The following is a 25,851-nucleotide window of genomic DNA, read 5'->3' as shown; positions in this document are numbered from 1 at the left end:
TTCCCCGGGCCCCGCCCCTTCCACCAGGGCCCCGCCCCTTCCCCGGGCCCCGCCCCTTCCCCGGGCCCCGCCCTTCCCCGGGCCCCGCCCTTCCCCGGGCCCCGCCCCTCTCCTCCTAACTTAATAGTCGGCTATAGAGTCACCAGTGGGTTAATCCGCTGCTGAGTAGAGCACACCCATGATCCAGTCACATTCCACAGATAAGAATTTGGGGGGAACATTTGAGGTCTAAACCGTAACAATTCCCTTCCAGGAAACGAGCATTTCTCGGCAGTATGACTGAATGTTTGCTGCTATGGTGTTCTGTGTTTCCTCTTCTAAAGTCAGTCAAATGGTCTTGGTTTGTCTTTCAAATACAGCAACTGGAACGTCACACTCACGAAGCTTAACTCCTGATGATGATGTTTTCCAACACCTTGCACATACCTATGCTTCGAGAAATCCCAACATGACGAAACCAGACCAGTGTAAAAATAAAATGAACTTTCCTAATGGAGTTACAAATGGATACTCCTGGTATCCACTCCAAGGTGGGTGCCTCTTCGGTACTTGTACCTTCCACCTTGCCTTTACCCCACGGTGCCGGCTGGGTTATATTGACCTAGCAGTTGGCAAACGCAGCCCCGCAGTCACATCCCCTTCAGCTGGTATCAGAAGAGCAGCAGAGCGGATCAGTAGCTTGGGAGATAAACATGGTCGTCCCTGTCCACAGCTCATGGATTCATTCAGATATTACAGCAGCACCCTACTGTGAGCCAGAAACTGCCAAGAAAGATTAACAGGACACAGATCTTACCCTCAAGTTTCATGCTAAGTTAATGCTAATAAACAGTTGTGAAGCTGGGCATGGTGCTACACACCTGTAATCCCAGCACTTGAGGGTCCACGGCAGGAAGATTACAATGGCCAACTTGGACTACAGAGCCAGATCTTTTCTCAAACAAACAAAAAAAAAAAATGACAGCAGTCTAATCAGAATAAAAATGGAGATTTAGAAAAGGTACTGTCCCGTAGGAATATGAAGCCAGTACATTGTAGGGAAGAGTGAAGACCTTGGAGAAATGTCCTGCTTACGTCCTAGCTAAGAAGGACAGCTGTTGCTTACAGCCAGCCAGTTACTGCCTGCAGTAGTGCAGACCTCCCAGGCCACAGAGGAAGCTAGATGTCATGCAGGAGCACCATGACTTTAAAGCTACTCTCCAGGCTAAATTATGTTCCAGGCAGGACACGGTTTTCCATCCTTGAAGTAGGATGGCCAGGTAAGGGAGAGAGAGCCATCGTATAGCAAATGTGAAAGGAAGGATGTTTTCATCAGAAGGGACAGTATAAACAGAAGCCCATGGGTGTCTGAAAACTCCTAGTCTTAAACTAGTCTCAAAGTTAAAAACTGTTAGGACAACTCCAGGTGGAAGAGCCACACAGGGACACGGCTGGAACTAAAAATCATTCCCTTCCAGGCCCCGCAAACAGCAAGCCGCAGTCCGCATGTCTGCACGCAGGCCGCTTCCAAAGGCGCCTTCCCCGGCTGGCACTTGGGACACGCAGACTGTCAAGTAATCTTGCACACGCTGGTACTTTTGTGTCTGGCGGCTCGCTGCCAGTGTGTCACACAGTGTAAACAAGCACAGACCACAGTCAGAGGCGGGCAGCAGCAGATCCAGCTGAACACCCCGGCCTCTCAGGCCTCTCTCGGCCCCCCAGATGAGGCCCGCCCCCACCCGAGGGCTGCAGCTCCCTCTTGAGAGTTCAGAAGGGCCCCTCCTGCCCAGCGGCAGGGCTCTGCTTTGTGTTCACTCTGTAACTTCCAAGACAAGCCAGATGTGTGGGAAGTGAGCTAAAGCCCACCGCTGCTGTTGGAAGCTGCTCCCGAGTGTGTGTGCAGCTGTATATCATCAGAAAAGCAGGCCAAGCCAGCTGCCTCGAGCAAGTCAGAGCCAAGCGTCCTGGCCACCTGCGAGTTTGGCCGGCCCAGCCTGACTGGCCCGGTCCGGAATTGTGGACGCACTTCCTGCTTGGCATTTTCAACCCCACATACTTTGCTAGGGACCCTTAATGCATACCTGTTTTGTTGTTTAAATTCTTCATGCCTCAGATCTGGCCAGCTCTGAGAGCTCCGCTTTGTTTGCTTGTCTCTCCCTTTTCTTCCTTCTGTCTTTTGGTGAACATGTGTTCAGAAGGAAGTACAAAACCTACAAGTAAATAGTAAGGATAGAGAGATTCCTCCTGGCTAGAAACATAGATACTGCTTCATATTTAATATCTTGACATAACGTTTTGACTGTTTTATTGAAGTTAAACTTTTTCTACTTTAGTACTTCCCAAATACCCTGGTGGACTTGAGAATATTTTCTTGGGAAGATATCAAGTATAACAAATTAAAATTTACTTCCTTCAAAGTTCCTATGTTCCATCAAATCCAAGATGCCATTGATTATAAAACAATGTATCACCAGGAAAGAAAAAAAATGTCCTTTTGTTTGTTTCTTCTAAGAGTCTCTTTGTGTCTATGACTTGTACTCTGAGCAACATTTTAGGCATTTCTTTAAGATTATGATACACAGTGTATTAATTATTGTTACTCTGTAGTTATTTTGTTATGAAATTTTGTTTTATTAAGGTCAGGGCTGGGGATGTAGCTCAGTGGTACAATGCTATTGGATTTGATCCTTAGTACCACAAAAATATATTTTAAAAATTTTTTTTACATTTTATGAAATGATTACAACTCGGTCTCCAGAAGGTAAGGGAGCAGAAACATTGGCAAGCTCAGCAGCCATGGAGGTCTTTTTTCCTCCTTGGGGCTTGTGGTGGCCTTTCTCTGACCCCCAGAAGCACCTTGGCGTAATGGGGCTCAGGAAAGACAGACAGTGCCCGCGTCTCCGCCACCAGTGGGTGGGAGGCCCTGCACATGTGCCTGAACATCAGGGTCACATTCTTCCTCTGTAAAAGGGTAAAAATTGCTGAGGATTAAATGAGTTGATTCAAAGCACTTTCAACAGTACCTAGCAATAGTGAACACTAAGTAAATGCTGGACATTATTATTCCCTTAATAACTGGTCTGTTTTGCTCTATATAATTTTTATAATGGTTTATGGAAATGTTTTAAATGAAATCTTACTCTAATTTCTATCCATTTAAATGTAATTCAATCCTGTCATTTGCAGGAAAGTGGATGGAACTGGAGACTATCATGTTAACTGAAATAAGCCAGACTCAGACAGTCAAATACCACATTGTTCCTCGTGTAAGGGATCTAGGAGAGAGACAGAGACAGAGAGGACAGGAAAGTAGAAAGGAGATTACTAAAGGTGGAGGGGAGCTGGGGATTTAGCTCAGCAGCACAGTGCCTGCCTGGCAAGCACAAGGTCATGAGTTCGATTCCCCGTACCGGAAAAAAACCAAAACAAACCAAAAAAAAAAAAACATGAAAAGAAACTAAAGATGGAGGGGCCAAAGTGGTGGGGTGGTATGATCAAGGTATGCTATATGCATGTATGAGTATGCTCAAATAAGACCTACTAGTCTATAACTGATACATACTACATTAACATTTTAAAAATCCATTTTGAGACTAAAAAGTAAAATGTAATTTAAGGAAGAAATATACTTTATAATGTAAGATTTCAAAAATAAAAATAAAGACGATCCCCCACCTCTCAATGTTGATATACAACTGATTCCATTCTGATCCAGTTACCCATATGGGAATGCTTAGTATTGCCTGTTCATGCCAGGTAATAAAACGTCAGCCCTGATTTTACATGCTAGTGTGTCACATTCATCCTTTCCAGGTCCACGTATATATTTCTTGCAACTGTCTCATTCCCTCATCCCCAGAGTATGTGATACTTGGCTCCATGCCAGTTGTCGACCTTAACAAAAATCAAATATGCTTCTTTATAGGTGGAATGCAAGATTACAACTACGTCTGGGCCCAGTGTTTTGAAATTACGCTGGAACTGTCATGCTGTAAATATCCTCGTGAGGAGAAGCTTCCATACTTCTGGAATGACAACAAAGCCTCGTTAATTGAATATATAAAACAAGTGCATCTAGGTTTGTAAAATTTTCTTATTAAGTCCTTTACACAAAATACAGCATCTCTTAGGATCTTTGGTTTGTGCATATGCAAGCCTTTATTAATCTGTTCCAGGTATGGCCGCATTTTAACAACCAGAACTTTTAAAAATTCTGTCAGAAGCTGGGCATGGTAGCATGCGCCTATAATCCCAGTACTCAGGAGGCTGAGGCAGGAGAGTTTGAGGCCAGCCTGGTTACATAATGAGACGCTATCTCAAAAAAGATAATCTGAGTACCCTCTGTGCCTGATAAACTAGTGCCCAATTGGTACATAGAAACATGATGCATGGTAACTGAACTTGGGGTGTAAAAACCTGAAGTAGCCCTAATTTACATGTTGAATGATCGCAACTCTGCCAAAAGATCAGGAAAACCGTGTTACTTTTTAACATCATCTTACAACTAGAAAAAAGCCAAGCTTGCTTGTCACTTGGCATTCAGTACCACAGACCCCCGAGAATACTAGACACACCGTGTCACAGCTTTTACAGAACTGGGGGTGACCGAGCGCCATTAGCTTGAATCCCGCTCAGCCCGCCCGCTGCCCGACGACCTGGCTGAGTCTTCCCCGCCTGTCTTCTGAAGGCTGCCCAGCCCTTACTACACAGGCACAGACGCAACACGGTAAGGAGAGGCAGCGCTCAGACTTACGCACGGGCTCACGCGGAGGGTGCGTTTACACAGATGCCAGGCCATCCCGCAGCACCTCGTTTAGTGGTCTCCAATTAGCATCTGTCTGGGTACTGCTGCTGCTGGCCCAGAGCCTTCGCTTGGAAAGCCGCGGCGCCGGAGAAACACCCTCCGTGCGATGATGGAGTCCTGTGCAGTTCGAGTTTCTCGGGCCGTCGGAGGCTCTACTGTATGCCGAGATTGTCCTTCTCCATGCCGGGGATGGCCGCAGTACTTACCTACCATACCGAGCCAAGGGGAGGGTGTACAGACCTTTGGGACATGAACCTACTCAGATTTCTTGCACACTTCACACATCCGTTAAAAGTGGATGGGGAAGGATGAGGGAGGGGAGCATGGGACAGAGAGCCGAGAACAGGATAACGAGGCCCCTCGCTTGGCCTTTCAGCCCTGTGGATTCCCTGCCCTTTTTCTTACCCATGTCCCCACCTCCACCCCCAACCCTCAACAGAAATACGGAGATTACTGGTGAGCTTGTGAGTTGTACCCAGCTGACTGGGTTTGTGTGGACAGGCTGATTTCCTGTGGAAGGGACCTTCAGCAGTTTTAGATGTATTACTGGGTGTTTGCCCTTCCTCGTGCGAGTCCTGGCACTTGATCTTCCTCGTGCTCCCTCACAAAGCACGCATTAACTTCACCGTTCTCTAGTATTTCTACCCACATTGATCCTCCAGTGCATTACTGTGCCTGTTTCCTGAAATTCACCCTTCATCAGTATGAATACGGGGATGCAGCTGAACACAAAATATGCTCTGCATAACTGCACTCCTATTTTCAGATCAATCTAGTTATAAATATTGTCCGCCAAGCTCTGAATGAAGATGGGCGGTGAAGAGTCATGTTGATAGAATATTGTCAGTGAAAGAGTTAGTACACTGATAACAAACACACTGCAGCATAACTTTTTATTATTATTCAGAGGGTTTACAAATCCATTTATACTAGGTTATAGGCAGAGTATTCATCAGCCAGTATATACCACTCCTGCCCCCTTGTGGTCAGAGGGAGGCATTTCTTTCTAGTTTAAAAAATGAAACTCTAAATACTGATGAAGTATGGGTGTCATCACTTAATAAAAAGCTTCTCCTCCTGGTGCAAAAAAAGGAGCCAAAATGCTGTAGATTATGGAAATTGTGTTGCAGATGATTCCAGTTCTTACCAGCAGGGACCCTTCACTCATGAAGACAAACCCTCCTTTGGTATTGCTCTGGTTTAAGGAAGCAATTGGTACTGTCGATCTGTATTTTACTGCTTGGTAGGCTGCTTCTAATGTTTCTCAGTCTCTGACCTGCCTTGTGTGGGAAAACCTCCTGCTTTTTTTTTCCCCCCAGTGTGGGGAATCAAACCAAGGCCTTGAACACAAAAGGGCCTTCTGGTTTAGGAGAGGTCTGGCTGTGAAGGCAGGAACCTGGGTAGATCCCAGGCTGCGGTGTCATCTTGCAGTGGCAAGCAGAAACACCAAAGCATACCCGGGATTTGGAGGCAGACTTATTTTATGTCAACAGGAACTGATCGGAATCATTCCCAAAGTATTAGGCCCCGATCTCTGGTGCTACAGCTTTTACATGATGAACAAGCAGCAAGTACAAAGGGGGTACAAAGGCGAGATAGAATAGCCTGGAAGTTCTTCTGATTAGCTAGCAGGGTGAGATCACGGGTTACCGGGGAGGATTAATGATCATCAGTTCATGAAGCTTGGTTGGTACAAGGGTACAATCAGGAATCCTGCATGTTCGGTTATGCTCCTGTGGTTACAGAAGTCAAGAAAGTAATTACAAAGCCATGAAGCAGTTACAAAGCTAGGCAGTTTCAAAAGAACAAAGTTGGGGCTGGGGATTTAGCTCAGCAGCACAGCGCCTGCCTGGCAAGAATGAGATCGTGAGTTTGATTCCTGGTACTGGAAAAAAACAAAAACAAAAACAACTTTAAAAAGAACACAGTTTTAAAAAGAACAGTTTACCTTGTACAGTTTTTCCCTTTCAATCCGGCCTGTCTGCAACACTGAATAAGCACTTGTCTGAGCCACAGCTTGGTCAGCAGAGTGGGATGAACAGTATCAGTCATACTTCTCATCAGTCTGTTCTGAGCCCCAAGGGGCTATGCGTGCAATTAGAACTCACTACGTGTCTCCATCTAAACTCGGGCTCTGTGACACTGTGTGGCATGCTTAGAGCACTTACTAGGTGTGTGTTAGAACACAGGTGTCTGTAGACATCAAAGTTCCAGCCCTAGAAGTTCCTGCATGTCCTCCCTGGAGACAAGAAAGGTGAGCAAGACTATTTGCTGCTGCCCTGTCTCCCCTGGACACTTCAAGGCAGATCCAGTGGCCTAGTGAATGGCGAGCACCTCCCACATGCTGAAGCAGCATGGCCTGAGAATAGGGCACAGGCTGGGCTCCAGGAGCCTGGGGAACAGGGTGTGGATCTCGTGCCAGATCCAAAACAAGTGGAACTGTGGCTGGGGTCAAACCACGGCATGGACATGAACAGGCGGTCTCCCGAGTACTGTCCCGTTGCTTACTGAATAGCAGCCAGCAGAGGCACAGTTCCAGTTCTTCCCAGCAGGGACCCTTCCCTCGTGAAGCTAATATATTTCCAAGGGCAGGAGAGCTTAATCTTTCTCAGCACATCACCAGACGTGGCCATACTTGAAGCCTCGGGTTATGTCTGCTCCTTGGTTCATCAGCTGAACTTTTCAAAATATTATTTTTGGTCCCCTAGTGATAGCTTTTTCAGAGCTATTGGTCTTTTTCAGCATACCAATATAGGAATAAATGTAAGTGGAACTTTGAAAAGAAAAAGGGCAAAAGGACAAGTTACATGAAAATTGAGGTTTACGTAGTTGACCTGTATTGAGAAAGTAAGAAGGAAATACAGGATTTAATAATTTGTTCTTGGGGAGAGGAGTGAAGATTGAACAGGAAAGCAAGTAAAAGCCAACTTGGGTCAGAGGTTTATACAGTGATCAAGCCAGGGTTTTGCTGCTAAATGTCGGAACCTTTATTTTCTTCATTTTAATTTTTTTTGGAGAACACTATCTAATGTGTGCCTCATTTTACTGCCTAGTAAATAACCTGTGTGTAACGATTTGGGGATAGGTCAGGGCATCTTATCACTGTGGCTTCCGTGGCTTCTCGTTTATGTCATGGAGCTTAGACAGCCGCACCTTAAGGTGGCCTGGTGTGTTACTGGCGTTAACAAACTGGACTATGAAATTTAGGATCTAAAATGAGAAGCAGGGTGGGGTGTAGCTCATCGGTGGGAGTACTTGCCTAGAACGTTAGGCCCTGGATTTGGTCTCCAGTACCACAGAAAAGAGTCTCCCCGAAACTGTGGAAGGGGAGGGGGCTGACTGATTCAGTGTGGGCTCTTATTGTGGTCTCCTGTGTAGGTTGTGCCTCCCAGACCTTTACTCTTCTTGGCTGTGTAATTTTGTTGTTGTTGTTCATGGTATGGGGGTGGTGCTAGGGATCAAATCCAGGGGCTCATGCATTCTAGGCAAGCACTCTACCCCGAGATGCAGGCCCAGCCCTGTAAAATTGTGATCATAACACTGTCTATCTTGTAGAGTTAATGTGAGGATTCAGCGAGAAAATGCACATTAAACACTTAGCAAAGAGCCTAATAAGTGCTCGGTAAATGTTAGTTGCTGTTACTAGTGATAATATGACCCCTGCCAAGAAATTCCATGCTTCAGACAACCTTGGTGTCTAAGTTTTCTTCCCAGAGTTTACTTGGCCATAAGACAAAAGCACTGAGTCCCTTGTGTAAATAAATATCTTACACACATTGACATTGTTTTCGTTTAGCATTACAGAATCCACTAATGGAATGTTACAGTACACTTTGGTGCTGGAATAAACAGCTTGGAAACAATAACTTGGAAGTTATAGGAATGGATCTTAGGTTGTCATCTCTGTTCTCTTATTTTAATATGTTGTAAATGGGGTATTTTGACAACCAGCAAATTTGAGCTATTAAATTAGTAGCCTAACTAATTTAGAGTCAACAAAAATACTTGTTTTCTGTAACACTCTTTAACTTAAAATAGCTAATAAAAATGGGCCATATTGTTGGCACGGTGGCACATGCCTGTAATCCCAGCACTCAGGATGCTGAAACAGGAAGATTGTTGTGAGGTCAAGGCCAGTCTGGACTAGATAATAAGACCCTGTCTCAAGAAAAGGCATATTTTTCTAAAACAATGACAAGAATTTTTCATATGCCATACAATGTGCTGTTTATACTCAATTTTCTTTCTGTATCACAGGTATAAAGGGTCAAGTTTTTGATCAGAATAAAAATCCATTACCCAATGTGATTGTGGAAGTCCAAGACAGAAAACACATCTGCCCATTTAGAACCAACAAATTTGGAGAATATTATCTACTTCTCTTGCCTGGATCCTATGAAATAAATGTAAGTATGCAATCCTAGTTATTGAAAATATTATTGCACTCACTGTACTCACCCCAGAGGAATCTAAAGTCAAAATAATCTGGGGCAAAAGGAAAGAACATCATCAGATTTGCAATTAGCAGCAGAGTAGAGTATGATAGGAACAAAACAAAAAAAGAAAAACACTAAACAAAAAAAGTTTTTTCCTAACTAGAAATTAATTTTTAATATAAACTAAGTATTATTTTTGTGATAATTTTTAAACTCATTAAGAATAGAGGGCACTATGATGGCTGAACAGAGGTGCCTTGCTCATGATTTGTCGCAGAAAAGAGTCAAGGCAGCAAAGGAGAACCTGTATTTTAAGGGAAGGGAGGGAGGGAGGAAATCATTAAAGGGGTGATGGGACCTAAAATAGCATGCAGAGTGGAAAACAACACAGCAGTCCGCAACTTCAGCCCTGGCCCCCAGTCAAGAAAGGGGGTAGTAGGACCAACACAGCACCACATAATCAGGAAAGTGCCAGCAACAGTTTGGCAGTCCTAACTGTTGGAAAATTCCAGTCTTTGCAAATTTGAAATCCAGTTTGGGGAACTGGCTGGTAAAAAAGTGACTCCTCTGTCCAAAGAAGGAACTGACTTTAGACCTTCTCAAACTCTAAAAGTCAGCTACCACAGCAGCCACTTCTACATGCCATTTTGGTCTAGGGGCCAGTAGCTAAACCCTTGACAGTGTCAGGAGCCTTGGGCTGGTACACACTTCCCTGGGCAGGAGATGCTGCCCACCCCAGCATCCTACAGCTTCAGCACCAGTGGCTGCCCTGCTGTAGCCACAAGTCTGAGTCCCACTCACCTTTGTTCCACCTACCTGTGTCCCATGAAACCTACGGTATGTCTCCTAAGCCCACAAACCTGAACCGTTTCACTGAAGCCCTGCTTCACTCACACCTATCCATCTGAGGCTGGGCGAGCTCTCAAGCAAGCCCACACCTCCAGGAACGCAGTTGCCAGTGACCCTGACCCCTGCAGACAACTGTGATCACAAAGTAGGATCAAGGCAAAGTCTCCTTCCCAGCCCATACCTGCGACTACAGCTGTAGATGCAAAAAGCCTTGGCTGCACTTAAGCTTGGCCCTGGGAGTCAGAGGTGGCCATCTATGTTACGTTCTTTAGCTCCAGGACTATAACTACCAGGGCCACAAGCCTTGTCCCCACCAGAGCTTGTTGCCCTGCATGATCTAGTGATAGTCTCACTCATACAGCACAGCTCAAAAGCCACAGGTACCAAAGCCACAGGACTATCTCTGCTCAACCTACAAAACCTAAGTTAGATCTCCCCACATCCTATACCTCCTAGAGCGTGGATATAGCACCAAAAGCCCACGTTACCTGTACTCCCTCCAGAAGGCCTAAGGAACATCTTCTCCACAATCCAGACTTCTGACCACAGAACTGGTGCCAAAGGCAAGTTCACTCAAACGTGTCCCTGGAGACCAGGGCAAGGTATGCTCCAGGACCCAGAGCTCCACAAGAACATTTAACAGCACTACAAGCTCCCATCAACATAAGGACACAAGAAATACAAAAGGAAATAGAAACTTCCAAAGAGAAACAACAGCTCTCCAGAAAGATCCTAATTTGAAGGAAATCTACAAGATGCCTGAAAAAGAAGTCAAATGGTGATCCTACTGAAATTCAGAGAGATGCAAGAGAGTACAGATAAACAATACAAGCAAATGGGGACGATTCAGGCTACCAAGGAGAAATTCTCTGCAAGGATTCAGCTTCTAAGAAAATAACAGTTCCGTACTCCCTATATATTTCATGGTACTTGATATCTAGGTAACTGATCTCCTGGGTGTTCAACAACTAGGGTTTGGAGACTGAAGTTAAAAAGGAAACTGAGCTAAGAGGACAGCCAATATTTTGGCTCTCGCCCTCCAAGGTCAACAAAGACCCAGGACAAGGGGGAACCTTTTTCCACAAAATCCTAAACTTTTGTTAGTCCCCCAATCTCCTAAACAGGGAGATTTTTGGACCTCAGAGAACAAGTCAGCCAGTGTATGGTGTGCTAAAAAGGAGGGTCACCAGAAAAAAAGCTATTCTGTGCTTCCACAGGAAGCCACATGGTCAAGCAAGGCTGTGCCCCACCCTGGCAGCTGACACTGACAGAGGAGCTCAGGAGATCTATGCAGAGCTCCAAAGTAATGCCTGAGGAAGCACTGACAGACCTTGACTGACCTTGATAGATAACAAGAGGTTAGTTTTCATTAACACAGGTCTCACTTAACTTGGTCTTAGACACCCAACCAAAAAAAGTGTAACCAAAGACATATTAAAAGTAATAATAATGTAGACTAAACATCAAAAAGGAGTTAGGGTTAGGGTTTACACCTAAAAACAGGTCCAGGAGCCAGCTGGTTACAGTTGCTATTCCAACCCCTTAAAAACAGTATCTGGGGTGCTGGGGATTTAGCTCAGCGGCACAGCACCTACCTGGCAAGCGCAAGGTTGTGAGTTTGATTCCCGGTACCAGGGGAAAAAAAAGCAGTATCTGGATGTGACTTTTTTCCCTGTCTACTCTTCCACTGTAGTGCTCATGCTTTGGTCATACGTGCTTCAAAGTTTGTTTATTCTTGCTTTGTGCAACAACAGGTAATGTAGTAAAAGCCTCGAGAGAGCAGATAGCCCAAAGATCTGGAATAATTAAAAACTCAGAATAATTAGGCTCAGATAATGGGAGCCACTTCATAGCTCAAGTAGTGAGGGGACTCTCTGGGAAGCTGGCTCTAAACGGAATACCATAACCCTTGGCACCCACCTGCCTCTGCTCAAAAGAAAAGGGAAGAATCAAACTCTTAAAACTCACCTAACCAAACTGAGTTACCGTGGATGTAATGTCTTCGCACTACTTTGCTTAGAATTAGGACAGCTCCCAAAGCAGACGCTAGGTTATCTCTATGAAATGCGTTAAGGGCTTTCCTACCTTGGTAGGCCTTCAGACCTGCCCACTATTAAAACCAAAGGTCAGTTCTTAAGAAACTATATGCTCGGCTGTCCTCTACCTTCCATTCCCTCAGACAGAAGGGACCCTTAGCTCAAACCGCACCACTCAACTTGCCCACCTGCCCATAGCAACCTGCTGACTGTGTCTAGATCAAGTCATACAGAGGACAGACTCACACAGCATGGGAGGCCTTCCTCGTGCTCCTGACTACGAAAACACTACAGTCCTAATGGCCGAACAGAGGGGGGCTCACCACGCTCAGCTACCACGTTCACACAACAAGGAGAGTGAACGTCCCCTCACGGAGTTTGAAGAGAAGCGTGAGGCTGTCTACAGGGAGGAAACTGTGAGAAACCCCAGCCCTGTCTTTTCTGTCAAAAATGTGCATAAGAGAGTGTCTCCCATCTTGAGGTGCAGTTCATTCTAGGCTGCCCTCCCCCTTTTATGAACACCGAGTTACAAAAACTGTTCAGTTTCGATTCTGGATTCTGGGAAGAGAGCTGACATCCAAAGATAACTTACCAACAGCCAGGAGCTTCCCATCCCCCTTACGCCAACTCTGCCTTCCCCTTAGCAGCCCTTCCCAGCCACTCTTCAGGTCTTCCCCTCATGCTACTTAAACTAGCCAGTTGGGATGGACTGTGAACCTGGAACCCAGCCCCAGCCAATGGGGTAAAAGGACCGCCATTTCTCATGCATTAGGCATAAAAAGAGCCTCGCAGCCTTCCTGTGCACCTTCTACCTCATGCTAGAATTTTCTGGCACCTTGTCTTATCAAGGAAAAAAAAAGAATGAGAAATCCACCAAAGAAATAGAAATAAAAAGAACTCATCAGAAATAAAAAAGAACTCATCAGAACTAGGAACTTCAGTCAATGAAATGAAAAATACAATAGAGAGCTTCTTCAACAGACAAGAACAAGCAGAAGAAAGAATTTCTGAACTTGATGATAGTTCTTTTGAATTAACCCAGGGAGAGAGTATTAAAAAGAAGAAAGCCTATGAGACTTATGGGACACTGTTAAGTAAACAAATATTTGCATTAGAGGAATTCCAGAAGGTCAAGCAAAGGGGAAAAGCTTTGAAAATCTATTTCATAAAATAATAGTTGAAAAACTCCCAAATCTTCTAAGAGATATGGACATGTAAATACAAGGAGATCAAAGAACCTCAGCTAGATTCAACAAAATCGTATGTTTACTAAGACAGTCAAAAGGTCATGTATATAAGGCAAAGAGAAAATTGTAAACACAGCAAGAGAAAAGCATCAAGTCACATAAAAAGGAATATTCACTAGACTTACAGCCAATTTCTGACCAGAATCCCTACAGCCCAGAAGAGGATATATTTAGTTTGGTTTTTCTGGTTTTTCTCCGGTACCGGGAACCGAACTCACAACGTTGCGCTTGCCAGGCAGGCGCTTTGCCGCTGAGCTAAATCCCCAGCCCCGAGAAGAGGATATATTTAAAATACTGAAAGAAAAAAGAACCCTGCCAACTATGAATACTATACCCAGCAAAATTATCCTTCAAATATGAAAGGAAAGTAAGGATCCAGGGATATAGCTCAGCGGCCAAGTGCCTGTCTGGCAAGCACAAGGTCATGAGTTTGATTCCTGGTACCAAAAAGAAAAAAAAAAGAAAATCTTTCCCAGACAAGCAAAAACTGAGGGAATATATCACCACCAGACCATCCTTATAAGAAACACTTAGTCCTATGCTAGAAAGGATGATAACTACCATAATGAAAACATACTGCTATACCAACTTCATGGGGAAACAGATATGAAATGAGAAAAAGAAGAGAATCAAATCTTAGCATAACATGACAGGAAACTACTAAATCACAAAAATAGAGATTAAAAGAAAAAAGTGACAGGAGGAAGTTCATATATATTATTAATAACCTTGAATGTAAATGGATTAAATTAATCAAAAGACAGAAACTGACCAAATGGATTCTTTTAAAAAGCAAGATTCACTATATTCTGCCTATAAGAAACTCACTTCACTGATAAAGGAACACAGAGACTAACTGTGAAGGGTTGGAAAAAGATACATCACACAAGTGGAAACTAAAAGCAAGCAGGAGTAGCTATACTCAGGTAAAGCAGACATTAAATTAAAAACTGTAAAAAGAGACAAAGAATGTCTCATACATTGATGAGGATAAATTCCAAAAGAAGATTTAACAATTGTCAATATATATATGCACGCAACATGGGACCACCCAAATATAAAAGCAAATATTACAACTAAAGGGATAAATGGACTCTTACTACAGTAACAGTAGGGTGCTTCAGTATCCTACTTTACCCAATGGACAAATCAGACATAAAATTTTTAAAAACCTGAGCTGTGCCATACTACAGAGCAAGTGGACCTAACGCTTTATCCAACAGCAGCAGAATGCATTCTTTTCATCAGGGTATGGGGCATTTCCACAGGACAGATCATGCTAACCCACAAATCAAGTCTCAGTAAATTTTTAAAAAATGAAATCACACTATGTACCTTCTAAGACCACAGCAGTTTAAAGCTTTTTTTTTTTTTTTTTTTTTGGTTTTTTTCCAGTACCAGGAATCAAACTCACAACCTTGCACTCGCCAGGCAGGTGCTGTGCTACTGAGCTAAATCCCCAGGCCCAGTTTAAAACTTTAAATCAACAAGAAAATGGAAAGTATACAAATACATGGAAATTGAATAACATGCTCCTAAGTAACCAATAGGTAATTGAAAAGTTAAAAGGGAAAATAAAAAATTAAATTTCTAAAGAAATTGAAAATGGGCCAGGCATGGTGGCATACACCTGTAATCCCAGCACTCAGGAGGATGAGGCAGGAGGATTGTTGTGAGTTTAAGACCAGCCAGGGCTACAAAGTGGGCTCAAGGGCAGCCTGGACTGCATAGCAAGATCCTGTCTCAAAAAGACAAAACAAAGGAAAAGAAATTGAAAATTATAACACAACATACTAAAATCTCTGGGATACAGCAACAGCAGTATGGAGAGGGAAGTTTATTGCAATAAAGGCATACATTTAAAACAAAATAGATCTTTAAAATACACCTCAAAGACAGAAAGGCAGAACACACTATCTCAAAATTAGTAGAATAAATCAAGATCACAGCATAAATAAAATCTAGGGCTGGGGATGTTGCCTAACATGCACAAGGCCTGGGTTTGATCCTGATTTTGAAACATACTGCAAAGCTTGCTAACTAAGACAGCATAACACTGGCATTAAAAACAGACACAGAGCCCAACGGGGCAGAGCAGTGAGCACAGAGATGCATCTACGTTCACACAGCCAGCAGGTTTTTTGCAGAAGCACCAAGAATATACAGCGGAGAAAAGAGTCTCTTCAATAAATGGATATGCATATACAGAAGAGTGGAACTAGATCCTTTCCTCTCCTCATACCCAAACAATAACTGATAATGGATCAAAGACCCAAATGTTAAACCTGAGCGCATGCCTGTAATCCCAGCACTTGGGAGGCTGAGGCAGGAAGATCGCTGCGAGTTCGAGACCATCCTGGGCTACAAAGTGAGCTCAAGGCCAGCCTGAACTGCATAGCCAGACCCTGTCTCAAAAAGACCAAAAAAAAAACAAAAAAAACCCTGAAATTATGAAGTCGCTACAAGAAAACACAGGGGAAACACTTCAAGACAGTCATGTGATAACGAATTTTTAGATGGAGCTTCAAAGGCAAGGCAACAAAAGTTGAGGCAAACACACACACAGGAAAAAAAAAAAAAAAATCCAGTTTAAAAATGTGCTAAGCCGGGCATGTTGGCACATGCCTATAATCCCAGCACTTGGGAAGCGGAGACACAGGGGGATCACCATGAGTTCAAAGCCAGCCTGAACTATATAGTAAGACCCTGTCTCTAAAAAATATGCTAAAGAACCAAACGTTTCTCAGAAGACATAAACAGCCAACAATGCTCAGTCTCACTAATCATCAGGGAAATGCAAATCAAAACCACAGTGATATTTCACCCCAGTTAGAAGGGCAATTATTAAGAAGACTAAACGTCACAGATGCTGGTGAGGAGGCAGACAAAAGGAAGCTCTTACACACTGTTGGTGGGCATGTAAATTAGAACAGCCATTATGGAAAACAGTATGGCGATTCCTTCAAACACTAAAATAAAACTACCACATGAAATGTACCAATTCCACTACTGTGTATATACCCAAAGGAGATGAAATCGTTATACCAAAAAGGTATTTGTACCCCGCTATTTATTGCTGCATTATTCACAATAGCTAAAATATAGAATCAACTCAGTTACCTTCAGTGAATGACTGGATAAAAAAATGCAGCATATACATATAATGGAGTATTGTTTGTCCATAAAAAAGAATAAAATTCTGTCAATTGCAGCAACACAGATGGAACCAGAGGTCATTCTGTTCACTGAAACAAGTCACACACAAAGACCAAACCACATGTCTCTCGTCTTCTAGGAGAATGTGATGGAACAGTGGTCACTAGAGGCCAGGAAGGACAGGAGCTCAGGACTGGAAAGAAGTTTGCTAAGAGGTGCTAAGGAAGATGGGAGAATCATTTCTAGTTCTTCGTTAGCACAGCAGGGTAGCTATAGATTAGAACAGTGTGTGGTTTATTTCAAAATGACTGGAGGAGAAGAGTGTAGAATCCTCGGCACATGAACATGAATTTGAAGAGACAGAAATGCTTAGTACTCCGATCTGATTGGTATACACTGTATACATGTATTGTACTACCACGGTGTGCTCCATAAAGATGTACAAGTATGTCTTAGAAAAAAAAAATAACCAATATAGCGAAAGTACTTCCCAGCTTCAGAGAATACCATTTAATACCCATTCCACCAATTTTTGCCATTAAAAGAAGAGTAGAGGCTGGAAGTGTTGGTCAGTACTGGAGTTCTTACTTAGCACACACGGCCTCCTATTCAATCCCTAGCATCACAGAGGGGAGGAGGGAAGGGCTGAGATAAGCCTCTTAGAATTCATGACGAATGAAATTTGATCGATAAACTTTACCATGAGCAAGTGGTAGACACATTTTGTAACCCTATCACCAATTAATGCCAGTAGAATTTCAGTTTTTAATTTTATTAAGAGGCAGGTTTCTCTGTCATTTCGTCCTAGGAAAGAGGCGTAAGTCTGAGTAGGTTTATGTGAATGAACTAAGTAAGTACCTCATGCGGTTGGCCACCTTGTCCTCCTCCTTTGATGTAACATTCTTTAAGAAATGCAGGATTCTTCTTTTCTTCGTTTTTGGGTTTTGTGTTTCTGTTGTGGTTGGAGTCATTTTTTACACAACTGCTCATGGGAGAAGGCAGTCATCTCTGTCGGTGTTGTTCTAAGACAAGGCTGGAGTAAACTTCTGAAGCTGAAACAAATGGCTAAAATATTAATTAGCAATTATGTAAATGCTACTCCCCATTTGTCCTTTCCCTCTCCACCGTCTGTAATAAAAGCATTCTTCAGTGGCGATACCCTCTAGTTAGTTAGCTTCATCTCATTTTTCCTGGTCATTTCTTCCACCAGAAAAGCAAATCTGGGCAAAGATTCACACTTATATGAACACAACCAATAAAATCAAATCTTTTTAAAGAAAGCAGCAGACTTGTACACTCAGATCAGCTGCAAGAGGAATGAGAATGAACTGGGGAAAATGCACTGTAAAAACACTCGATATCCAGTAAAGATATTAAGCATAAACTTGAGATAAAAGCAGTTCTTCACCTGAGCGAGTCACGAGAAGGACGGTGGCAGCCAGGTGTGGTGGCGCACACCTGTAATCCCACCACTCGGGAGGCTGAGGCAAGCTGCCTGCCATGACTTTGAGGCCAGCCTGAGCTACATAGTGAGTTCAAGGCTGCCCTGCACTACACAGTGAGACCCTGTCTCAAAAAACAAAACAACTACAAAAAAAAAAAAAAAATAGGAAAAAGAAAAAGAAAGGTAATAAATGATAGTGGCAGAACCAGTCTATTGCTTTCTCCTTGCTCCCGACTTACGTCAGCAGATAAAGTTCTGTCTTTGTCTCGTTTTGTGATTCTCGGCAACAGCAGCAGCAGCTGCCAGCAGGCACTGAGTTACTGATCAGTTACCCGCCCCAGAGGCCTGGCAGATTGTTACATGCACTGCACAAAGGCTGCATTTGAGTGGTAGGTACCAGTGTTTGCAGTGTTGGCTCCACAAAACATCTGAGATCACTCATGCAATTGTTTGTTTCTTCTCAGGTTACGGTCCCTGGACATGAGCCACACCTCACAAAGGTGGTTATTCCGGAGAAATCCCAGCACTTCAGTGCTCTTAAAAAGAATTTTGTACTGCCATTTCAAGGGCAGTTGGAGTCTCTCCTGGGATCAAATCCGCCATGCCCAATGATTCCTCTGTACAAAATGTCATCAAGCCACTCAGCTGCAACAAAGCCTAGTTTGTTCCTATTTTTACTGATTCTTTTGCACATATTTTTCAAATAAAAATTGTGAAACTCAACTCTCATCACCACCTGGAATCAGGGATTACTCACTCCAGGTTACTGCAACTCTAACTCCCACATGTGGGACCTCAACTGGAGTAGAAGAGAACGGATGTTTCTAAATCCTGCAATAAGCAGTATGTGGTGATAATGAAAGGAACTGATTCAACTTTGAAGATACCTACCTATCAAGCGCTGCCTATTTACTTAATCCTGAAATAGTCTTAGAAATTTGTAAGAAGTTAAACTGCAAAGCAAAACAGAAGTTCCTGCAAGAGAAAAGAAAATAAGGAGTTAATCCAAGCATGGTGATGTTTGCCTATAATGCCAGCTACTCAGGAGACTGAAGCAGAAGGATCACAAGTTCAAATCCAACCTGGGCAACTTAGCAAGACCCTGTCTCAAAATTGAAAAAAAAAAGAAAAAAAGTTGGGGAAATCTAGGTTCCTGGGTTCAATCCCCAGTACTCCTTCAAAAAGGCTAATTTTAGGGCTGGGGATGTAGCTCAATGGCACAAGCGCATGCCTGGCAAGTGCAAGGTCCTGAGTTCAATTCCTGGTACAAAAAAAAGAGCTAATTTTGTATACAAAGAGCCAGATGAGTATAAGTAACAACATGAACATTTATTGATCACCTACTATGTAAAGACCTTGCTGTGAGTGCTATCTGCAAAGAAATAGTGCTGTACGTAATTAGTTTTCCAGAAAGAAAGAAATGATCATAGGACTTAAGAGTAGTTTTATTAATGTTGTAAGAAAATATGAGAGAAAATAGGCAAACAGGCCTCAGTGGCCCAAGAAAATATGGCCCTGAAGGGATGACAAGGTTTTGCCTACACCAGCAGTAAGTCAGGAAAGTCCCTCCCTCCGAAGCCAAAGTCTGCCTTACTGCAGCTGGATGCCACTACCCTGTATGATGAGGACGCCCAGCCTACTAGGGAGCACCTCCAGCTTCCCGCCTTGGCCTCAGTCTCCTGCCCCGCTGCCCCCTAGATACCGCGACCCACAGGCACGTCACACTCCTCACATTGCAGATGACCTTGATTTTCCCTGAAGGGCGGCTCTTGGTGTTCTGTTCTCTCTCAGTATTGGTACACCATGCTAGAAATCTGAGCATCATCCTCCATACTTCCTTTCTTCTTTGTCACATTCAGTCACTAAAGATCAGTTATAAATATTAAGCCTACCCTCCCCTTTCCATGGCAGTTAGCACTGCACTGCCAGCCCTCTGATTTCACCTGCACCCCGACAGCGGAACTGTGCTCTTGCCCCCAGCCGCCTCCACCCTCCACACAGCCTTGGGGCTACTTAAAAATAAACAACCAATTGCTTCTGTTTCCTATTAGCTGACACATGACATGCTTTTTCTGTGCCCAGTGTCTGGAATGCCATTGTGGTCCACTACACTATTTTTCCACTCCTATGTTAAGACTCCAAGCGTCAACCCCAGCAGGCAGCCTTTAGCATCACCCCATTCAACTCCATTCCACTTCCCCAGGCAGTCTGGGCTTCAAAGCCCTTTCTCTTCTCTCTTACTGGATTTGCAGCACTGCATGTGTGTCTCTCCAGTATGGTCTGAGCTCTTCGAGGCCAGGACCTACTTGTTTGAAGAATTCATGTTTATATCCTCAGAGGCTAGCACAAAGCAGGGGTTCAGAGCACAACCTGCTACTCTCAGAAACGAGAGCTTTGAGTATTTTGTGAAAGCAGGTCTTACGTTTTGGCGGTCTGCCTCCCGCTAGTAACCCTGACAGAAGCATGTTTCCATAATCAAGAACCGCGCAGCGCTTCTGTTCCATTTGTCCCCAGATCTGCAGTAAAGCCTTGTTAACCCAGTCATGGCACACACCTTTTTTATCAGAAAGCAAGTATTTTCCATCAGTACTGATTGGAAGCAACCATTCTCTACTGTGAAAGTTAACCTATCTTAAGGGGAGGGAAAGGACCAAACAGAAAAAACAACGTCAGTTCTTGTAGCCAGATCCTTCAGTGCTGTACATTATCACAAGTGAGTTGGCTTGGTCCACATTTTAAATTGTATCTGAAAATGAAACCACGCTGATCTTGGCACATGGTAACAGCCTGAGAACTCACAAAGGACAGAGGAGATACACTGGTTTTTAGGAACCGTTTCTGTGCCAAACTTACTCTATCTGCACAAATCATACATGTTGATATCAACAGTATGTGTTGTCTTTTTTTAACTACTTATAAAATCTGGTACTATCTTGAATCTCTTGACCATTTTAATTTAAATGAGCAGTAATTTATTATATAATTGAAAGTATATGTTAATATAATAATGCAGAAAATTATATTGGTATATTAAATATAGAAGTATATAAGACTAAACGATGTGCCATCAAACCCTAAGCCAATGATGGCAAAACTTTTAGAGCTTTCAATGATAACAAACAGCCCACTACGAAACACATGCTATACAGGTCCACCAGCACCACTCTAAACTATTTTTCTATTGGGCAGAGTTCTAACTTTTCTAAGACAGCAATTTTTAAAGGTACATGAACTGAAATTTGAGTTGGTTCATGAGCTTAATGTAAATGTGTTACTGAAATAGTGTTTTTAAAATCAGAAATGTATATCAAAATACAATTTAAAATCATTTAAAGGCAAACAAGGCTGAAGGTATGGCTTAGTGGTGGAACATATGCCTAGCCATCTGTGAAGCCCTGGGTGCAGTCTCCAACACATGCACGCACACATGCACACATACACACACACGCATGCACATACAAGATAAAACACATCTAATTCTGTGGTCAAAGCAAACCCCAGATCTCCCTGCCTCACGTCTTCCCCATCCCTCACTCTTCTCCATCCCTCAGACTGATGGTTCTTCTCCTCAGGCTCTAAATTCCAGTACAGTGGTACCTCGGTTCATGAACTTAGTTTAACAGTTTTGGAAAAGATGGTCATGTTTGTGTGGGAAGGATCGTTGTGATCATGTTTGTCTCCTGTGTAGTTTGAAAACAAAAACAAAATTTTGCTAAACACTTTCATTTCAGAACCAAATTGTTCTCAAATAAAAGTGTTTGTGAACCAAGGTACCACTGCATAATCCTTTTTACAGAGAAAACAACATTGTAGAGGTTTTCAAGGTTGAGAGAAAAAAACAAGAGTGGTAATTAGATGGCAGGAACCCTGGGTTCAAATGTACTTCACATTTAGTTTCCTTACCTGTAAAATGAAGGACACTCCCCTCCCCCATTAGAAACAGTAAAGAGCCCACTTTTTGGTGCTATTCTAGGTGAAGGAATGATAATATTCAGATAGATAAATATTTTAAAGACCATATAATACATCTTATCGAAGGCCAATTCTTCTGCCTCAGTTATATAGAATTGACCTAAAAACAAACTCTGGCTAGCAAGACTGATCAACGAATATTTAAGGAAGCTTTCATGAAGTGACAACTTGCTCATGTACCTACTCAAATTATGAACAATGCTAACCTGAATCTAAATGTGTGAAGTATTTTAGAGAAATGTTAAATATGTATAGACAAGTGTCAGTGTTGATCTTGGTGCTTAACTTACCACATTCAGAGAAGCTGCTAGTTGTATCAGAAATGTTTAAAAAGCCTCAACATTTCTGAAAGCCTGAGAAATCAATGTTGTGTTGTGTTTCAGAAGCAAATTTGCATTTGTAGTATTTCTAAAAATGGTGTAAGTTACACTTATGTATAGAAAGCATACATCTGATGATGGATTTGAAGTATCTTCTAGGGAATCCATAAAAATAGGAATGGTATATTGTCTTGTTGCAAAAGGTAAGTTATTGAAAAGTTTGGTTCTTATTTCACACAGTAATAATGTGGTTGGTGTTTGTTTTACGACAGATCACTTGTATCTTCCTCTGGACTTCAGGTGGCAGGCAAGGAAGACAGTGATGGCCAGATAGGTAAAGAGCAGAGCGTTCCTGGTATCTAAAGCAGAAGTCTGAGTTTGTTATACACTTTGTATCACTGATAGGTAGATTTTGTATTATTCACAGACCATGTTATCATTTTAGTTTTGAACTACCCTAACAGCCATTTATAGAGTTACACAGCTGATCATACAAGTTTTCTCAGTGACTTTCTTTTATATTATAATTAAGAATTTACTAAAATGAATTATCTTAAGATGAAAGTTTATTGGGGAGGAGCCAAGACTACCTCTGAGTTGAGTAAACCTAGAACTTTTGATTATCAATAAAAAATATTCATATATAAATGTTGTTTCTTTCCATTACCTTAAAAACAATTTGCGTGCTTGTGAATGTGACAAAGTTCACTTACTAGAGAAAACTGACTCCAACCAAGTAAATCCTAGGGAAGACCAAATTAGTATCATTTTATGAGGCATTAATATTGCAAAAATTTGGGGCTGGGGATTTAGCTCAGCAGCACAGCGCCTGGCTGGCAAACGCAAGGTCGTGAGTTCGATTCCCAGTACCAGAAAACAAAACAAAACAAAAATTGCAAAAATTTGTCGAAGGTCTAAACTGTATTTTAGAACATTTTAAATGTTATTTATATTCCAAATTAATCTCTATCATGGGACAGGGTATTTCATGGAAAAGGTGATGGATGAAAAGTGTGCTTTCTGGTCAAAAATAATGAAGGCTGATGACACAGTTCAGGGGTAGAGTACTTGCCTTGAATGGGCAAGGCTTCAATCTCCAGCATGACAAGAAAAAAAAAAGGAAAATTCACAGTTCACATTAATACAGTAAAAATTCTGAGAATTATGCAGCCTTATCCAGGCTACTTAAGGTGAATAGCACTCACACCTTTAATCCTAGTGCCCTTAGCAGTGCACCATGAATCAATCCCAGCATCACACACCCTAGACCCAGCCACTTCTGAAAAGCCCCACCATCTATGACTGCATGAAGCTTTGGGGGTTCCTCCAGACACAAGACGTAACAAAAGCATAACCGTTTGTCTACTTGGGTTTTTGGTTTTGTTTTGTTTTGTTGTCTTTTTGAGACAGGGTCTCACTATGCAGTTCAGGCTGGCCTTGAGCTCACTTTGTAACCCAGGTTGGCCTCGAACTTGAAACTGTCCTCCTGCCTCAGCCTCCTGAGTGCTGGTATTACAGTCGTGCGCCACCATGCCCAGCTGTCTATTTGTTGATGGAATTTATTTTTTGTTTTTTGGAGGGGGTGCTGAGAATTGAACCTAGGGCTTCAGGCAGGTATGCTAGGCACATACTCTACTACTGAGCTAAACCCCCAGCCCCGAAGTTTCGTACATATTGTTCCTTTTACAATAAAAAGCAACTGATTTATACAATAGAACCTCAATTTTAGAACCATTAGTTTATGTGACTGGTAAGCTGCCTCATATATTCATTTTATATTTCTAGAATATTTATACTAAAATGAAAAGTCAAAATTAAAAATTTATCCTAATTGTTCAAGTTAAAGACATTTTTCAACATTAAACCATACAGTATTTTTATGCATAGTATCTTGTCTTTAAACAGCTGAGAACTCCTGCATTTCTTTGCTCTCTAGGCCAGCAATTACTCTTAACCATTCTCTCAACACTGCTAGCAGTCTACCTCTATTTGAATGCCTAAATTCAGTCCTCACGATGTCTGGAGATTTGGTCCTTTCACCTGCTTAAGCAAAAACAAAGTACCAAAAACAGTGAAGAAACTTTTTTTATATAGAAAGATTTAAGAAAAATTTTTCAGTTGTTACAGTTCGAACACCTTAACTCTTTTTTTTTTTTTTTTGTCTTTTTGAGATAGGGTCTCTCTATGCAGTTCAGGCTGGTCTCGAACTTACAATGATTCTCCTGCCTGCTTCAGCCTCCCAAGTTCTGGGATTACAGGCATACATCACCATGCCTGGCTTTTACCATTTTTAAAAATTTTTTTCTTAACTCTTAAAAGATCAGTTTTCTTAAAATGTTTTCTTCTGCCAATTATTACAGTAATTTTATGATTTTAAAGTTGTCTTATCTTACAAATCAGAGAAAATTGCACAGCTACTTAATGTGTACACAAGATATTTCATCTGAGAGTTGGGAGGACACAAATAGATGTCACTTAATCTGTTGTAAAGAGGAAAATACAAAGGAACATACCAACAGTTGAGATAATGTATTAAAAGTTAATTCAAGGTTACCTAACCCGGGTTTGGAAATGTCTGATCATAAGTGGATGCAAAAGAATACTATTAACCTTGATTTATTAGAAAAGATTAGTCAGGTGTGGTGGTTGTGCATGCCTGTAATCCTAGCACTCTGAGAGACCACTGAGTGAGGTAGGGTTACAAATTTGAATCCAGCCTGGGCATTTAGCAACTTAGTGAGACCTGGTCTCCAAAAATTTAAAAATAAAAAATAAAGAAAAAAGGTTGGGGATGTAGCCTCAGTGTGGAAACCCTGGGTTCAATCCCCAGCACTGAAAAGAGCATACTATACATTTATTAATAGTCTCTGAAGTTACACACAGTGATACCGTGGTTGTCAAATGGCTTCAAGCTCAAAATCTCCAATACTTGAAAAGCAAACTTTGAAAAACATCTCAAGTGTTCATAACTTTGCTCGACAGTCAAACCAAAACTCCAATTTGAAAAACACGTCCAGGTGAGAGAGTCATGGACACAGGAGAGGCTCAGTGAGTCCACTCTCACTCAGACCACACACAGGCTGGTGTTAGCACTCACACCCTCACTACTGGGGGGGGGGGCTCCTATGTGCTTTCTCTGCATAAAATATAGTAACCATGGTTCCAAAGAAAGTTAGTGACACCAGCAGTAAAACTAAGAGGAAAACTGAGTAAGGTACTCACTTTATAGAGCTCTGAGTCTATAATGATCCAGCAAATCAGATGATATCCAACAAGTTTTTTTCCCAATACTTAAATCAAGAATACCACAGTATCTATAAATTACATATTTAGAAAAATGGGGGAAACAAAAGGCACTGATGCATGGCTGGAAGTATACCTCAGTGGCAGACTGGATGCTTAGCATGCATGAGGCCCTATGTTTAACCCACAGGACCAAAAACCAAAGCACTGAAATTAGTTTAGGGAGCTGTTCCTACAACCTTGAAAACAACGCCTAGTAAGGAAGGTCCCGGCAAGTTCTGAGCCAAAAATTAACCTCCACACAGGTATTAAAATTTAACCTTGACAAATGAAATTCACTCTAAGTTTTTAAGGGTGAGGTACTG

The 25,851-nt window shown here is 42.3% G+C and overlaps 1 protein-coding gene across 2 annotated transcripts in view; it reads left to right on the top strand.

Moving 5' to 3' along the window:
• Cpm (carboxypeptidase M) overlaps window positions 1-18,683 on the top strand; it is a 63,971-nt gene extending 45,288 nt beyond the window's left edge. Inside the window, exons 5-9 of one of the 2 annotated variants that reach the window (XM_013520938.1) lie at window positions 360-530; window positions 1,458-1,553; window positions 3,905-4,057; window positions 9,041-9,189; window positions 18,416-18,683. In XM_013520938.1, the coding sequence (XP_013376392.1) occupies window positions 360-530; window positions 1,458-1,553; window positions 3,905-4,057; window positions 9,041-9,189; window positions 18,416-18,658 (812 nt within the window). In that variant the 3' untranslated portion in view covers window positions 18,659-18,683. The remainder of the gene's footprint in view (window positions 1-359; window positions 531-1,457; window positions 1,554-3,904; window positions 4,058-9,040; window positions 9,190-18,415) is intronic. The other variant, XM_005397485.2, reaches the window with a different exon arrangement.
• The last annotated feature ends 7,168 nt before the right edge of the window (window positions 18,684-25,851 follow it).

Source organism: Chinchilla lanigera, unplaced genomic scaffold (assembly GCF_000276665.1).
Source record: "Chinchilla lanigera isolate Chin_1 unplaced genomic scaffold, ChiLan1.0 scaffold00057, whole genome shotgun sequence".
Taxonomy (NCBI): domain Eukaryota; kingdom Metazoa; phylum Chordata; class Mammalia; order Rodentia; family Chinchillidae; genus Chinchilla; species Chinchilla lanigera.
This window is presented reverse-complemented; position numbering and strand designations above follow the sequence as displayed.